This window comes from Chelonia mydas, chromosome 16, assembly GCF_015237465.2.
Source record: "Chelonia mydas isolate rCheMyd1 chromosome 16, rCheMyd1.pri.v2, whole genome shotgun sequence".
NCBI lineage: Eukaryota > Metazoa > Chordata > Testudines > Cheloniidae > Chelonia > Chelonia mydas.
In genome coordinates this window covers 5,403,147-5,420,293 of record NC_057857.1, presented here as the reverse complement: position 1 = coordinate 5,420,293, position 17,147 = coordinate 5,403,147, and the positions used below count along the sequence as shown (strand labels likewise).

Below are 17,147 nucleotides of genomic sequence, written 5' to 3'. Positions count from 1 at the left end.
GTCTCCTAAAGTGATATTCCAGGAGGGGCCGGGCCCCCACTGGCTTCAGGGCCCCTGCTCCTCACAGGGCTTGGCCGGTGCCAAGTCCTACCACTGCAGTGCCTGCTGAGCAGGGGCCGTGGAGCCTGCATTCTGGCTTGGGGGCTGAAGGGGACTGGACGGCACAGGGGAGGGACTAGAGGGCCTTTCACTGGCAGGTCACTGACTCAAATCCAGCCCAGGCCGGTAGCCACGGACAGGCCTCAACGGCCCACAGCTCGGCACATCACAGAACTGCTCTCTCTAGGTGCCACACGGCCAGCAGCCTGTACGAGGGCCCTGTGGAGGACAGTGCCCTCCCTGGTAGGGGGGCACCCTCCCGGGCAGGCATTGTGCGGTAGATAAAGAGATGGAGGGGCGATCGGTGCCAGATTCAGAGCAATGACCCTGCACGGCAAGAAGCACCCGGCCTCCCCTGACAGATCCCGTGCGGCAGCAGCAGTCACTGCGGGGCACCGTGCGGCAGCGTGGTTGAACCCCCCTGCCCCTCCTTCCTGCGGGCATGGGGAACAGGACGGGGGCGTAGGATGCTGTTCCCCAGGCAGCGCCAGGCCTCTCACTGGTATTCGCGCCGCTCCTCGTTGGCATAGGGGATGAAGTTGCCCTTGGGCTGGGTGTAGTTGTGATACTGGGACGGCGAGAGGATCAGAGGAGGCAGGTCACCTGGGGAGAAAAGGGGCACCCTGAGCAACCTCCCTAGGGGTGGTGGGTCCCCCATCCCCTCCCTACTCTGGGCTGGAAGGCCAGCCCAGGACCCCAGTGAAAGGCCCAGGGCACAGGGCAGGCCCAGCGGCACTCCCCACATTCCAGATTTACTGGGTGACTTCTAGCTGGTCCCTCATCCCATTCCCCATCCACACCCAGGTAGCTGTCGGGCAGCCGGGAGCCAGAGATGCGGGCACACATGCAGTGCACAGGCAGCTCTGCCAGGAGGCAGGCAGGGAGGCCAGCGTCCCAAGGGGAGCAGAGGTGACACAGCAGCCTGGCATGGGGGGTGGGGAAAGGAGCTACCGCCCCTCCCCCAGTTGGGGCCAGCGCCCGCACTCACCTATTTCGGGCACAGAGAGCGCCACCGTCATGGCCACGCAGACGAAGAAGGCGGGCAGCAGGATCTGCGAGAAGAGGGCCTTGGTGTTGCGCTTGGCGCAGTGGAAGCGTTTGACGATCAGCCCGTGGAACTGGCGCAGCTTGAGCCAGGAGCCCTCCAGCTTAAAGCTCCCCTGTCCCACCAGGGGCTGGTCCGCAGCCTCAGCGTCAGCGTCAGCCTCTTGGTCTGGAGCAAGGGAGAGTGACGGGGAGTGGGAAGAGACACGCAGAGGGGGTCAGGCTCTCTCAGAGGCCATCAAGCTCCTTCCCCAGCCCCCACCGCCTCCTCCTCAGGACTCAGCCAGGAATCAGCTTGTGCAGTCAGTGACACAGGACATGGTTCTCTGCACAACCCCGTCACGCAGCACGGGGCTCCCCCCGGGGGACTGTGCCCAGGGAGAGGAGGTGGGACGCCAGCCCCAATACCTGCCAGGCTCCCCTCCCCAGGGCTGGGCTGAGCTCTGAAGAGCTGCAGCTACAGAGTTAACGTCGGGTGCACGTGGAAATGCAGAATCCTAGATGCAGGTCTTGGCAGGTCGGTGATGGGGAGCTGGTGTCAGACACTGTTTTCTAAACTCACGTAACCCTTATGCCAGCTGCTGCCCTGGCAGTTTCGGCGGGTTAATACAACTGACACTTGTACGTAGCTGACCATATCCCCCAACCCAAAAGGGACACACAGGGTAGGGGGGAAAGCAGCACCCCCGTGAACAGAGAGGAGCCCGGGCAGGCAGGTTATTTCTTATATGCGCGGGAGACAGGAGAGGGTATTTCACAACCCCGCTGACACGCAATCGCACCTTCCTGTGCAGCAACCCAAGCTACATAGCGCCAGCCCCAGGTCGCACAGGCCGGCAGCGAGGGAGCCAGGGACAGAGCTCAGGGCCACAACCCCCAGGTCACCTGCTCAAACCATTAAACAACCGACTCTCACGAGGTTCCCCCATAACAAAGCCGGAGAGCAGGGGGAGGTGGCACCTTTGTTCCAGCACTGCAGCCCTGGGGACGTCAGCTCCGAGATCCCTCACAAGCTCACCTCTGAATCCAGAGGTAGGAGGGCTCAGGCCAGGGGAAAGAAGCTTCGGTTTTAAGCCACGTTGGCTGCTCTGTTTTTGTTAGGGGGCGAAGGGGTAACACAACGGAGATTCTTTTCTCTTGGTTTAATCGCACTGTTTTTGTAACCAAGGAAGGTTCATTTTGCTGGCTATACCGAGATCGAGCAACCTGAGACAGATGCTTCGAAGGGAGTCCTGACCCATCAGGGTCAAAATCCTGCCAACTCCATGTCACAGCTCCCGTGCCACACGTCTGTGCCCACCTGCCTCAGTGCTTCCCCCAGCAGGCCATGGGAGCTCCCAGTCTCCTGCTCCATTTCGGAGGCGAGGAGAAGTCAGGCTCCTCCCATGAAGGCCTCCCTCAGGGAGACACACCCAACAGATGCCAGCAGGGGAAGCAAGAGGGACTGGGGAAGCGATAGGGCCACAACTGTTTTTTGATGGAACAATTTTTGGGGGTGAAAAGTGTCTGCTTTCCTGAAACATGTTGATTGTGAAATGCCACTATGGTGCCTCAGGGGCAGTTCAGGTGCCACAACACAAAAAGTGGGGGTCACCAGATGAAATTAACAGGCAGCAGGTTTAATACAAACAAGAGGAAGTACTTTATCCCACAATGCACAATTAACCTGTGGAACTCATTGGCATGGGATATTGTGAAGGCCAAAAATATAAGTGGGTTCACAAAAGAACTGGGTAAGTTCCTGGAGGATAGGTCCATCAACAGGTATTAGCCAAGATGGTCGGGATGCACCTTCATGCTCAGGGCAACCCTGAACCTCTGACTGCCAGAAGCCAGGAAGGGAAGACAGGTGGAGTCCTCCAAAGTTGCCATGTTCTCTACCCTCCCCCTGAAGCTCTGGTATGTTGGAGACAGGATACTGGGCAAGCTGGCCCATGGTCTGACCCAGTGCGGCAGCTCTTATGTTCTTACGCCTCATGCTCCAGTTCTTTTCTACAGGCCAGGCTCCTCAGCCAAACCTCATCTCCCATGATGCACTGCCGTGCAGGGAGACCATGGTGCATCATGGGAGATATAGTCCAGACAGGGAGTCTGGCTTATGGGACCATGAGGAACTTGAACTACAACTCCTAGGAGGCTCCACAGCACCAGTCGAGAATCAAAATATTTTGGTTCTTGATTTGGTGCTGAAAATTCAAAATTTTTATGTGAAAAATTTTGACCAGAGCAATTTCCCCCTCACTTTTATTGAAATGTGCATAGCCCCCCTTCCTCCCCCTTTCCTCATCAGCTCTTGTCAGGAGTTTGACTGCTGGGATATCGACCAAAGTGAGGAATTGGCTGCGTCTGAAATTTGGAATGGGGTTTGCAAACCCACTGGGGTCTTGGTGTCGGGAGTCTGGGATATCAGAGGAGATTCTGTACTATGCTCCCTGCCCGGCCTTCATACTTGACCCACGTGCCAATGCTCCCCAGGGCCTTATGCAGCCCTGGCGTTCAGTAACGGGATTCCTGGGATATCCGGAGTGGAGAGAAAAAACACGATGTCCCCAAATGCTCCACGATAAGAGCAGTGGAATAACCCCAAAAAGGAACTGTGAATAAAAAGGTGGCCGCTGGGTCACTGTTGTTTGTGGATTGTATGTTTTATTATTCAAATACCGTGGGAGGACTCCTGGGGGTTCCCGGGAATATGTCACTCATTTTAACACAAACCTTTGTGCTGGGAAGTGCATCGCTTGCTATTTCAGATTTGCCATTCTCCTAGTTAAAGTCTCAGCCATCCAGTCAGGGAGCAGAGCAAACTAGCAAGAGATTCAGGTGACCAACCCCATGCCACCAATCGCCAACAGGAAGAAGGGAGACTAGAAGCATTTGCACGGGGTATATGGTGGCTGGTCTCGAAGAGCGAATGCGTTTGGAGGGCTCGGTCGCTTTGCGAATGAAAAGGGGCCGAGTTTGCAATGAATAATTGGCCAGTGCTACCCACTGATCCAAAGGTGTTTAGTCAAAGGAATGCGTCCATATGCAGCAAACGACACTGCTAGATTCTAGAGTAGCAGGCCCCACACATCCCCCGCCCCTGGGATTGCTGAGAGCGGAACCGGGACACAGCGGCCCCCCACCCCTGCTACCAAAGTCAAGGCCAGCCGTGCGGCACCTTACAAACCTTGCAGACTGATGTTATCAGGGTCCTGCAGATTATCAAACAACGGAGAGTAATCCCCATAGAACTCCGAATAAGCCCCACCTTCATCGCCCCGCACGGAGCCCACCGAGGAAGCCGAGCGCAGGGACGCCTGCGACTGGGTCAGGTTGGAGCAGGCCACCAGGTTGCTGAGCTCCACCTCCGGCTTCTCGGGTGCCTCCACGTCAGGAAGGGGCTCCCCGTTGGCCTCGGGCTTCAGGCCCATGTGGGGAGCCGGTGGCTGCAGGGCATCTTTCTTGGACTCCTTCATGTCTGGAAGGAGAAGGGAGCCGGTGGGGTTTGTGCAGCACAGGTACAAGGGGAACGTCGCAGGGGAGCAGCCCTCCTAGGGCATCCCACTCACTCTCCAGCAAGAAACCACCGTCTGGGACTGGCTGTAACAGCTTAGCTAAGCACCCAGATATCAAGGGCCTGGGCATGCCCGGGTGGTGAACGCGGCTCTTCCTTAATACCCTGCAACCCCAGCATAGCAGGAGCCACCTTAGCACTTCAGGGTGTGCCCCGGTACAGTGAGTACCCCAGCTCTCCTCTCAGTGCTGGCCAAGGCAGGTTCTGGCCTTGTCTAATAGGAATACACCCCAGTGATATTTCACACTGACATAGGGCCTTTCATCCCCCAGGATCCCAAAATGCTTTACAAACCTTATGCTGAACTACAAACCACAGGACAAAATGCGGCCACTGCTGGGGTGGAGTGTGGCAAGCATTTAGCATGCATCATTCCCTGCTACCTTTGGAGAGGGTGCTCCTGCCTTCAGGCCAAGGGCACTCCCCTGCTCTCAGGCAAACAGAATGGATCCCTAAGGCCCAAGTGCAGCAGACAGGAGCAAGGGTTGCAGCCAAGATACAGGTATTAAAAAGCAACAATCAAAGCAGCTGTCACAGCTGCATTAACATGACGCTGGGGTCTCGCGCTACGGCTGGCTCGGTGCTAGCACAGTGTAACAAATGCACCTCCTCTACCCCACCCCCACCCCCCAGCTCTGCCATCACACCTCTGTTCTGCCCTAAAACAGAGGGATAGCTCAGTGGTTTGAGCATTGGCCTGCTAAACCCAGGGTTGTGAGTTCAATCCTTGAGGGGGCCATTTGGGATCTGGGGCAAAAATTGGGGATTGGTCCTGCTTTGAGCAGGAGGTTGGACTAGATGATCTCCTGAGGTCCCTTCCAACCCTGATATTCTATGATTCTATGATTCATCCACTCCTTAGTCCAGCCCTTCCCTGCCCAGCTCTATGGATTCACCACTGTGGGCTTCCCCTGAGCAGAGACTGCCAGCAATGGATCAATGCTCAATGGGGCGACGTAGCAAACTCAGTTTGTTAACATAAGGCCGCTAACCCAGGGCACCTCCAACTCTCCACGAGCCAGCATACTGAGGCACTTACACGTGCGCGCGCACGCACACACACACACCCACACACCCCCCCTTACCAACGTCGCTGTTCTCCAGGGACAGGTCCTCCTCCGACACCTTGAGGAAGACCTCCTCCAGGGTAGTGTCCATCAGCCCAAAGCTGGTCAGCTCCAGCTCCCCCAGGCTCTGCTCCAGGTGCTGTGAACAAGGAACAAGGGTGAGGAGTGGAGGGAGATCACAGCAAAGAGCCATCCCAGAAGCTCCCGGCTAAGCAGTAATCAGCCCACATGCCTGCCAGCCCAGCACTCCCTGCAGCACAGGGACCTTCAGAATTCCCCCATCCCACAACGGCCAGCCAGGGCGAAAGACAAAGGGCAAGAGGTCTGATGGCTGCCTGTGTGAGCGCTGACACATGGCGATTGAACCAGGGACCTCCAGAGTGAAAACCAGGAGCTGCTACAGCTTGAGCCTCAGCTGTCCCAGACTCCTGGCCTCTGTGGATCAGGCACAGACAGGCACTGGTAACATATTCCGCCGGAAACCAGGCTCCTGGGTTGATCTGCAGACCCATCACGAGCATCCTCCGCATCCCCCGCGTCAGCGCTGGAGCTAATTCAGTGCTCGCGGGGTGGCTAGCGCTGTGAAAGCAGAGAGCCCATAACCCCATCCTGAGCAACCGGAGTCTGAACAGAGCAGCACTCCCTTCTGGTGGGAAAAGGAGAGGGGCATGCTTGTCCCAGTGACCCAGGCCCCTCTGTGCTGCTGTGCTGGGGGACGCCTGGAGCAGCAGTGCAGGCTCAGGGCAAGCTAGGGAGCCCCGCAGTAAGTGCAGACACCAGGGAGCTAGGAGAATTACATCATGCAGGACAAACTATCCCAGGAGAAAATGACGGTAGGCAGGGCGACAGCACACACAGGGCAATGCCCCTGTGCAAGGGCAAGGGACATGCTCTGGGCTGGATCTGCAAATGAGCCTAAGGGAATGAGACACCCAAATCCCTTGGACTCCTTGGCAAATCCCAGCATAACAAATAATTCAGTGCTACCCCCATGGGCGCCCCTCCACCCATCAACCAGCGAGCACCCAGCCCAGCTCCCACGGGCAACCCAACTCCGCCCACCATCCAGCAAGCGCCCAGCCCAGCTCCCACGGGCACCCCTACAACTGCAGTCAGCAAACACCACTACACTGTTCTTGTAAAACTACAGCCAAAGCCTTATAGTCCCACGTCTCTGCCCCCGCGACGCTCCCCTGCTCTGCGAGCAGCTTCCCCTCCCCACTCAGCAACTGGCGTCTTGAAGGGCCGGTACCTGGAAGAGCCTCTCGAAGCAGCCCTTCTTGACGGCCTCGCTGGGCAGGATGTAGGAGAGCTCCGTGTTGGTGTTGGAGATCAGCAGGCAGGAGGCCACGTACTTCTTAATGAACTGGGTGACGCGAGGCTCAGAGCAGGGGCTGGCGGAGGAGTGGGAGAGAGGGCTGTGCGTCTGCCCTGAGTCTAGCACAGGGAGGGAGCAGAGAAGATCGGGTCACTTCACACACCCAGCTCGGCCTGGGCCCAGAGTCCTTGGATTTTTTTTTCCGGGACCCAAAAGCTGATGCTGCTTTTTTGTTTTATTTTAAACTCTGCTTTTTTCAGTGACTCTCCCGCTGGATTCACAGCTGGGAGCCCAGCTGTGCATGCACTGAGAAAACTGCGCCCACGCTGCCCAGCCCTGGAGGAACAGCCCCTGGCCTGAGAAGGAAATTTAGCCTCCACGGCCCATTGGCCTCTCTGCCGACACTCCCAACAATGGGGCCAGCTCCTATGGGTGCAATTGTACATAGACCCCCAGCCACTGAGGGAGAAGTGAGATCACAGAACGTATTTCTCACAGGATACCCAGCAGTAACAACCTGCCATTGCTAACAGCCTGGGCTGGATTGAAACCACCCCCTGGAGGTGAAGGGCTCCATGCAGCATGTTGCCCTGAGCCCTTGAGCACAGGGAGCAGGTGCGAACTGTGCTGAACAAGGGCTCCTCAATCTGCAGTTTGGCATGGGAGTATAAGGGCCTGAAGAGGGGGGTGGATGAGCCCCAAGTCACATTGGCTCTCATGGGAACTACAGGTGCCCGAGTTTGGCAGCATCTGACCTTCCTCTTTGGGTTGGTTGGTCATTTCGTGGGCTTTTCGTTTTGTGCAGGTCTGGGGGGAAATTCACCACTGAAACTTTTTTCTCCTCCCGCATGGAAAATTAGGTTTGCAGCTCAAAATCAAAGCCACCCAGGAGAAGCAGCTCCCTCCATTATCACAGGAAAATGGAAAGCCCAAGACGCTGGCGGGGGGTGGGGGGGAGTGGGGGAGTTCTGACAGTTTTTGGAATAACAGTTTCAAGCTTTGGAAATTTGGGATTTTCTGACTGGAAGTCAGACTTTTCTGCAGGAAAAAAAACCCGGTTCTGACCAGCCCTAATCTGAAGGGATTTCCTTCGCTCACTGCGCCTGGCCAGTCTAGGGTACTGTGCATGCTCTCAAAGGTCTTTTCCTGCAGGAGAGCCTTTCTGCAAATATTCAGTAAGAGCCACAGACTGGATGCTGACAGGCAGGAAGAACTAGGGCCTTCCTCCTTCTGGCTGCAAAGCAAAGACAGGCCAGGTCGGGAGGCATTCTGGGGGCAGAGAAGGTGGGAGCACTCCACTGATCTCAACGCACCATGCACACATTAAATTGCTTTGCTCAGTAGTTGTCAGTTTCTCCTGCCCTGAGATGGAAACCCTGGCTGCTTCGAGAAATGGCCTAGGACCACCAATCAGTGTCATTGTAGCATCTCTAAGCACCTCGCAAACTCCCACTCCAATGGGATTGTAATAGCATCAGAAAAGCAATAGCCCTCAGAGATTCGCCTCACAGGGCCCCATGCTTCCTGTGCATGGGAATGAGGGGGACTACTTTTCCTTTCCCCAGCGGTGGAAGCAGAAGATTATGGGACACTGGAGGTAAGAGCCCTCTGCTTACACAGAGAACAAAGGGAAAATCCCTAAAGCCTACACTAGAAAACAGATCCACCAGCAATGGGCCTCCCGGAACCAGTGCTGAAAAAATCACAGCTCGCCAGGAATTCTTCAGCAAAACGGTTTTTCATTTGAAAATGCTGATTCATCAAAACCAAAACTTTTCAAGGACCTTTTGTCAGGTGCTGGCTGGAATTTATGGCCCAAAGCAGACTTGAACCTAAGTCTCTGACCTGCCAGGAGAGCACCCTAACCACTGGGCTACAGAACCACTCACACGCTAATTCTCTAGGCCAACAAATATTGAATTCATTATACAAAGCAGAACAGCTCCAATAGGCGAGGGCATGAGAGCGAGTGCAAGTGACTAACTCTATAGCTGGATGGGTGACAGGGGATCAATCACTGGATGATTCCCTATTCTGTTCATTCTCCCTCAAGCACCTGGCATTGGGCACTGTCGGAAGACTGGATCCTGGGGTATATGGACCTTTGGTCTGACCCAGCATGGCCATTCTTATGTTCTGGGCACTCCCATGGGACGTGGGAGCCCCAAGTCCCAGTGCTTGCTCTGAATCAGGCACATCCCAGGCAAGAGTCCTAGGCACAGGGCTACTGGCTGTACTGGAGTGTCTCACTCCTAGGTGTTTCCAAAAAGAAGTTGAAAGTTCCTGATTTCATTCCAACCCGGAGCAAACACAAATTGCAAAGCCTGGCCATTTTTCACAAAACAGGAATGTGGTTTTCTGGCCAGCCCTCCTGACTAGCGGAGCTGGGACAAAAACAGCTCAACCCTGCTTGCTGTAACGGGTCGGATCCTGTCTGCATTAGCAGCTAAGCTGTTTCCCAACTTGGACTGGGGGAGCAGACTCCCTAGCGCGGGTGCTGCGTGCCCGCTGACTGACCTGTGCCATTCCTGGAGTCTGACTGCTTCTTCACCACCGTCAGCTTGTAGCCATCCCCGTAGGTGCTCTTGAGGAAGAGCGGGGAGCCACAGCACTTGAGCTTGCCGTGAGAGATGATGGCGATGCGGTCCCCGAGCAGGTCGGCCTCATCCATGTGATGTGTGGAGAGCAGGATGGTCCTTCCTGCCAGGCCAGGGACAAGCGCAGGGGAAGAGCATCAGAGAGGGGTGAGTGGGGAATGTACTGCAGGTCAGCCCCCAGGGACACCCAACGAGCACACGCAGCACCTGCTGCCAGGCGACAATGTACCCTCTACCAAGCAGTCGTGACTTTAAGGAATCTGCCACACAGACCATAGCATAATCTGCCTCACGGAGCCATTGGATCCACGGGACTCAGAGTGCTTTGCGAAGGGGGGTGGGGCAGTCTTACTATCCCTGTTGTACAGCTGGGGAAACTGAGGCATGGAGCGAGAAGGAAGTGATTTGCCTCAGGTCACCCTGGGAGAGCATGCAGAGGCAGGAATAGAACCCAGGAGTCCTGACTCCAAGTCCTGTTCTATAAGCACTCATTGCTGGGCCTATCTCAGCTGGTACAAACAAGGATTTTTATTTGGTGGGTTTCAGAGTAACAGCTGTGTTAGTCTGTATTCGCAAAAAGAAAAGGAGTATTTGTGGTTAGTCTCTAAGGTGCCACAAGTACTCCTTTTCTTTTATTTGGTGGTCAGTCATAGCCAGAGTCCATTCCCTAAAATCCAGCTCCGGCTTTCCTTCTCCCTCCCGGCACATGGTCAGGTTGAGGCAATGCTCCTGTTACTCACTAGAGTTACTCCTGGGGGAATTCTGCACTACTATGTGCAAGCATAATTAATGAGCGCTGCATATTTTTAATTTTTTGCGCAGAAAAAAAGCTTCTGTTGAAATGTTGCTGCAGTTCTGCCTTTTTCTCACCAGAGGGCACTGTGGTGATAGACCAAAGCAGCAGCTCCCCCCCAGCGAGGGAAGAGAGGGGTGAGTGGGGAATGCACTGCAGGTCAGCCCCCAGGGACACCCAAGAGCCTGCCTTCTTTGCAGCGGGCCAGGTCAGGAGAGAGGGGCTATGTGGAGACAGACAGCATGGGGTGCTGGGAGGGTCAGACAGGGGCTCATAAGGGCCAGTGGGTGAGGGCAGACTGGGGCAGGGGTGAATGGGAGTGAAGGCACAGGGCCACATGATGATGGGGGAGGGGGTGCAGAGCTACATAGGGACAGGGGCGTGGCTGGGTGGGGGCACAGAGACACTTGGGGACAGGGGGAGGGGATGCAGGGACACGGGGAGTGGGTGTCTGAGTGGGGATGGAGGGACATGTGGACAGGGGGTGCAGGAACATATGGGGACGGGGGGCAGATGTGCCTGACTGAATAGGAAAGCCTAGGGGTCAGCCAGGGTCTGCATGGGGGAAGCTTCCTAACAATCCCTCCCTGCCCCCCCCAAAACCGTTCCATACCTTTCCCCACCCACACCCAACAACCCTCCAAGTTCACACCCAGGCTCCTTCCCAGCAATTTACTTCCCTCTCCCTCAGCTCCTCCATTACCCCTGACTCCCCCCAAGCCTTTGCACTGCTTCTAAGTGGTGCAGGAAATACGGTCCTGTGTTGTAGTTTAAATGAATTATTACTCAGAGTTCTGTATAAATATGCCTAGTAAGGAATTTATTTGTCAAAAAACATTGCCTGAATCTTTTTTGTTGTCTGTGTTGTTACAGACATGATTGCTGACAAGTATTTTGAAATAAATGACCAAAAATAATTGAAACTTGTGTAATTATATTGTGTTATTTTGACAAATAAAATATGCAGAATTTTGCAGAATTTTTTATTTTTTAGCGCAGAATTCCCCCAGGAGTAACTCTTACAGTGCAGCCTTTGTTACCCAAGATTCATCACCCAGGGCAGTGGCAGGGGAATCGTGGTGTGGAGTCTCGCGCTGCATCCAATGGACTCTGACAGGGATCAGAGCCACTGCCATGCTTTGGGTTGCTCACCGGGTTTGTATTTGAGGATCAGATCCCAAATAGCCCTACGTGCGTATGGGTCAACACCAGCAGTGGGCTCATCCAAGATAACAGCCCGCGATCCACCCACGAAGGCGATGGCCACCGACAGCTTCCTCTTCATCCCTCCTGACAGAGTCTGCACCAGGGAGTGCCGCCTGTTGGACAGTTCCAGGTCTTCGATCATCCTGGGGACAGATCCGACACAGATGTTACAGCCCAGTCACACACAGGCTTGTGAGCAGGGCTGGGGAGATGCATGCGCACTGCTGAAGGAGATCTCAGAGTTAACAGCCCACAGAGATGAATGGGGCAGCTCACACCTCCCAGAGATACTGTTTCAGGCTCTTTGCAGACTCAGATACACTGGGTACGCTCAGCTGGAAGGTTTTCTCTGCAACCACAAGGGTTAAAAAATACAAGCTTTTAAAAGGAAACTTAGCTATCATCACCCAAGGCCAAGAGTTTCAACAGTGGCTGGGGATTTTGGGTGCCCAACCTGAGACTCCTTAAAGGGGCCTGGCTTTCAGAAAGTGCTAAGCATCCGCCATCTGAAAAATCAAGCCCTTTAAGGTGTCTCAAGTGGGGCCCCCACAATCACTAGCTACTTCTGAAAATCTTTGCCCAATTCTGCACTAAGGGGTGCACTCTGGGGCCAGTCCCATAGAGCACTGGGGCTCTGGTCAAAGTCCACTAGATCTGCTCAGGCAAAATGGTTCACATCAAGACAGTGATGGCTGTTTATTGCCTAGGGAGGAGTCACTGGCCAGGGCTGGTCCCTACTTGTCCATCTCCTTGCGGATCTCCTCCTCCGCCATGCTCTTAAGCTGCGAGTAGAACCAGAGGTGCTCTTCCACCGTCAGTTTATCAAAGAGCACGTTGTGTTGGGGACACATGCCCAGGTTCTTCCGGATCTCGTCCATCTCTGTACGGATGTCATGGCCATAGATGGTAGCAGAGCCCGAGGTCGGGGGGAAGAGGCCAGTCAGGATGGACCTGGGAAAGAAACAGGGCAGCGTCAGCTCTTCCCCCGCCTGGAAATGCGGTGATTGCCTAGCACAGCTTCACGGCGTGCTGCTCCGGGAAGGTCCCTTGGGCAGCTCTGCCCTGCGGAACAGCACTGCCCAAGCTGCCTGAGGCCAACGGATGCCAGAGGAGGGCCCAGCCCATCCAGTGTGTGCACCAGCTTCTTACAGCTCCACCTTGGGGGGCCTTCACAACCCCACCCCTCCCCGCCCCCCAGATTGGCGCCTCTCCCCACACTCCCTTCCCACGTGAGCTTCCCACCCCGCACTAAGCACATGCTCTCCTCCTTCAAACCCGCCCCGGTAAGGCCTCGGCACCTCCTCCCACCCAGATCAGGCCATGGACCCTGGGCACTGCCAAGTGCTGAGTGCCTGCTGAATGAACCCCAACATCGCTGACAACTGGCAGCATTACAGAACTGGTGGGCAGTGTGTGGCACAAAGACATGGGTGAGGACAGAGCCTGGGAGCCCAGGCTAACCCTGCGGTGACAGCGATCATGCAGCCCTGTCTGTGTCAGAGGTGGTGAGAAGCTGCCCAGGCATGTGAGAGCTGCCCACCCTCATCCCACGGCTGCCCCTGCACTAATTTCTCCATGTCACCGCCCGCGGCAGGGCTCCCCAGCCCATCACTCACATAGTGGTGGTCTTGCCCGCCCCATTGTGCCCCAGGAAGGACACCACTTGGTTCTCATAGAGGTTCAGGCTCAGCTTGTTCAGTGCCAGCTTCTTGTCAGTCTTGTAGACCTTGGTGAGCTTGTCCACGCACACGACGAGCGGCAAGTGGTTCGGCTCCTCCTCTATGCCACGTGTCTCCTCTGCAACGAGAGCAGGGAGGTGGTGGGCAGGGGCCTGGGGTGTCTCCAAGCTCTGCAGGGCAGGCTCCGTCAGCATGTGCGGGGAGCCAGGGGATCATATGCCACCCAGCACTGACTCGGGGAGTGCACCCTAGGGAGACGGGCAGTGGGGCAAAGTGCCACTAAGCCGCAGGGGTGCTGCCACACGGGATATGCTGTGATCCTTTAATTACATGGGACAGCGTTGTTAAAGCCAAGCCATACACCAGGGCCCATGCTGCCCTACCCGGCTCCCTGCCACGTCAGCTCAGGGACAAAAGGGGCTGGAGGCTTCAGCTGGACCGAGCAGCCGCAGCAGGGACCTGCAGGCTCCAGCCAGAACCAGTGTGATCAGGGCCCAGCAGTGCTCTACACCCCTTACCCTGACTGGCTGTGGGCTCCAGCCTCCTCCTCCCGCTTGTCCCTGCCTCTTCTCCTTTATCCCACCCCCTCCTTCCCCCACTCGCGAATCCCCTCCCAAAACGATAACAAACAAATGGGCAAAGAGAGCCCTGGGGGCAGGGTCCCGCCGTGGGCCAGCCTTGCCCCAGCCCTTGCCTAGCTAGCCCGGGAGCTCTTCAGGGCAGGGGCTGCCCCCTGTTCTGGGTTTGTGCAGCGCCCCGCACGATGGGGCCCCCTAGGCCCTGCCCTAATAGAATAAGCCCCAGCTGACACACATCAGCGTTGCTCGGGTGAACCCACTGCACCACGCTGATTGCCACCAGCGGAGGATCTGGCCCTCGCTTTGTGTCTTGCCAAAAATCTGCCCTTCCCCCCCTCTCCCACTTCCACACTCGCTCTGCCATAATTCCACTTCCTCCTCTGGCACCTTCTACCAGAGTCTCTCAAAGAGCTGGGGACAGGGATGAATTTGGCCCCATACCACATCCGCGAGGCCAGCCCGTATTATGACCCTCGCTTGGGGGAAACGACAGCACAGGGTCCATCTCCTCTGCGAATCGAGGGGCTTTTCTAAGCGGGTTAGCAGCATGAGCTCAGTGCCAGGCTGTAACTCACGGCTCAGCCGAGCGGAAAGCCCAGGGGCTGGGGAGTCACTGCTGGGCTAACCCGAGTTCACAACACACCAGTTTGGGCAGGCCCAACCCCCACCCCCGCCCAAGAGAGGTGGCGCGACTGGCCCGGTGCCACAGTGACGGAGCCAGGAACAGAGGCCAGGCCCCCTGGATCCCAGCCCTTTCCCCACTAGCCCCTCTCGCCCACCTCTGCACTGCCCAGCCTGCGGGCACGCTTACCCAGCCGCCTGTTCTCCATGGCGCAGGCCTGATCCTCCTCCATGATGCTGAGCCGGGTGGTTCTAGACCAGGGCCAGGTCCATTCCCAGGTTTCGACCCGCCCGTTCCCGAGCCAGTAGGACTTCTGGAAGGGGAAGTACCAGGGCCGGGGGAGCCCGTACATGCCTGCGAACGAAAGGAGATCAGCCGTGGTGCTGGGGTTCGTGCAGGAGGCCCACAGCGTGCACTGGTGCGGCCGAAAGGTGTGGGCCTTCCCCCAGAAAGTGGGGGCCAGCGGGGACAACACACAGAGCCCCGGGAAAGATCACTGGGTGGCTGGGTACACCCCCCCAACTCCCAGGAGGGTTCATGAACATGGCCAGATGCTGACCTGCCCCCACCCCCTGCATTCACAGCCATGCATGGGGAGGCTGTTGACAGGCCCTCCTTCCATCCCAGTCAGGTTGGTGCCACCCTGCACCTGCCCCCCTTGGGCTGCAGGAGGAGCCCCTGGCCCGTACCTGGGTGCACGGCCTCAATGTACCATGTCAGCACACCGTAGACCACGGCATCCACGATCAGCATCATCATGGAGAGCAGCAGGTTGAAGTCGTCGCCTTCCACGGGTGACTGGCTGAAGGTGTGCCACTGGATGCCCACGCCGGCCACCTCGTACAGCGCAAAGTATTTGGAGCCCAGCCCGAAGGCCGTGGTCGACATGAGAGACTGAGCGGGGAGAGGGAGGTTAGTGTGAGAGCTGCTCCCCTAAAGTTCTGGGCAGCAATCCCCTAGCCAGGTGCTGAAGGGGCGGGGGAGGGGAGGGGGCCATCAGGGCTACGGACGGGCAGAGGGGGGACGAAAGTCATTGGAGGTGAGGGTGGGAATCCACGGAGGGTCTGGTTGCAGCAAAGGGAGAAAGGCCATTGGGGGTGTGGCTGGTGGGGTAAGGGAGCACCGCTGCCTCCTGCAGGCGCCCTGATGCAGTGGCTCTAAAATCAGGATTCACACTGGGGCATGAGCTCCTCACAAGGGGCCAGCTCCTGCCCTGCCCAGCACAGTGGCAGGGAGCAGACATGCAGCCCAGCTCCATCACAGGGTGCAGCCGGGCAGTGCAAAGCGCTGGAGAGGACGCAGTGCGCAGCACGTGTTAGCTGGCACACTCCTCTGCAGGGATCCCACTCTCCTGGAGGGGACGAGGCTCCCTATCCCCACCCTGCAGGGCAGCGGAGCCCCCAGCCCAAGCTTTGGGAGTCCTCAAGACCCCTCCCCTTCGAGCCCCTGGCCCAGCCGGGCTCTGGCTAAGCAGAAGGGTGTTAGGCTGGAAATGTGCCGCCAGGAGCACGTCGGTTTCTCTAGCTCTGCCCTGCTGGAGGCCACTTGGTCCCTGGGGCTGCAGCAGGCAGTTCTCTGGCCATAGGCGGCCTGACTCCTCCAGTGACTGGGGCTGGAGGCATGGCCGGGGGTGTGGTGTCTCCCTCCTGTCCGCATGCTGGGCAAGAAGCAGGGAGCATGCCCCGCCCATCCTGGCAGCAGGGAGGGTGATGGGACACGGGGAGCCGACTGGTGATGGAGGGAGCAGAGCTGGGGAGCCCCGTTCCTAGGGAGGCCAGGCTCAGGGCCTGCAGGGAGCCACACCGGGCTATGCCCTGTACTCACGGCAATGCACTTCTCGAAGGCCGTGATCTTGTCGTGGGCCACTTCCTCCCGGATGGCGACGTACATGTAGGGGACGTAGCTCAGGAAGTAGATGATGCCCCCGCAGGCTGAGGCCAGCTTGGCCTTGGAATAGAGCACGGACACCAGGAAACTGTAGGGCAGACAGTGTGACATCCTCTGCCGCAAAGGGAAAGGGGTCATGCCAGCCCCAGCCCCAGCGAGTGGGGGGGCAGACCACCAGCCCCAGAGAGAGAGGGTGTTAGGCCTCCCCCAGCCCCACCTCTCCCCCAAGAGAAAAAGGCTCAGATGCCCCCCCACACTTCATCACCCACCTCTGAGAAAAAGAGGCATGACCACCTCCCACACCCTGTCAAACTCCATCAGAGGATGGGACCCCCGCCGCTGGAGTTCCGGGGGGCAGACCTGGCTATTTCCTTGGCAGCCTGGGGACAGAAACCCTCTGTTTGCTACCCAAGAGGCCCAGCATGGAGTGACCCAGCAGGTTTCCTTCAGCCTGCCCTGCTGGTGGGCCTTACCCCGCTGGGGGGCACCCAGGGAATTCGGTAGCCACCCACCTTTCAGTCCTTGGCCCCTCTGCTGAGCCTGCCAGCGAGCCACCCCGCTGCCAGCAGGAGCAGGGGCTCCGAGGAGGGGTGGGACTGGCCCACCAGCTGTCGGACAGCAGGACTGGGCCGGTGGCTCGGTGCTGAGAACTCAGTACCAACCCTGCTTCCTCGGGCCCCATGGTCGGCTCCCTTCCTGAT

The 17,147-nt window shown here is 57.4% G+C and overlaps 1 protein-coding gene across 4 annotated transcripts in view; it reads right to left on the bottom strand.

Annotated features, from left to right (window-relative positions):
• The window catches only part of ABCA2 (ATP binding cassette subfamily A member 2), a 138,316-nt gene that overhangs the window by 33,233 nt on the left and 87,936 nt on the right, over positions 1 to 17,147 (bottom strand). For 3 of the 4 annotated variants that reach the window (XR_006286154.1, XM_037879843.2, XM_043530373.1), the window contains 12 exons: positions 16,384 to 16,534; positions 15,249 to 15,453; positions 14,749 to 14,913; positions 13,297 to 13,477; positions 12,419 to 12,631; positions 11,627 to 11,823; positions 9,602 to 9,784; positions 7,019 to 7,203; positions 5,785 to 5,905; positions 4,313 to 4,603; positions 1,088 to 1,312; positions 600 to 702 (listed from right to left, as the gene is read on the bottom strand). Coding sequence is in view for 3 of the 4 variants with exons in the window: in XM_037879843.2 (XP_037735771.1) it covers positions 600 to 702; positions 1,088 to 1,312; positions 4,313 to 4,603; positions 5,785 to 5,905; positions 7,019 to 7,203; positions 9,602 to 9,784; positions 11,627 to 11,823; positions 12,419 to 12,631; positions 13,297 to 13,477; positions 14,749 to 14,913; positions 15,249 to 15,453; positions 16,384 to 16,534 (2,220 nt within the window). In the remaining variant the exon portion in view is untranslated. The remainder of the gene's footprint in view (positions 1 to 599; positions 703 to 1,087; positions 1,313 to 4,312; positions 4,604 to 5,784; positions 5,906 to 7,018; positions 7,204 to 9,601; positions 9,785 to 11,626; positions 11,824 to 12,418; positions 12,632 to 13,296; positions 13,478 to 14,748; positions 14,914 to 15,248; positions 15,454 to 16,383; positions 16,535 to 17,147) is intronic. The other variant, XM_043530374.1, reaches the window with a different exon arrangement.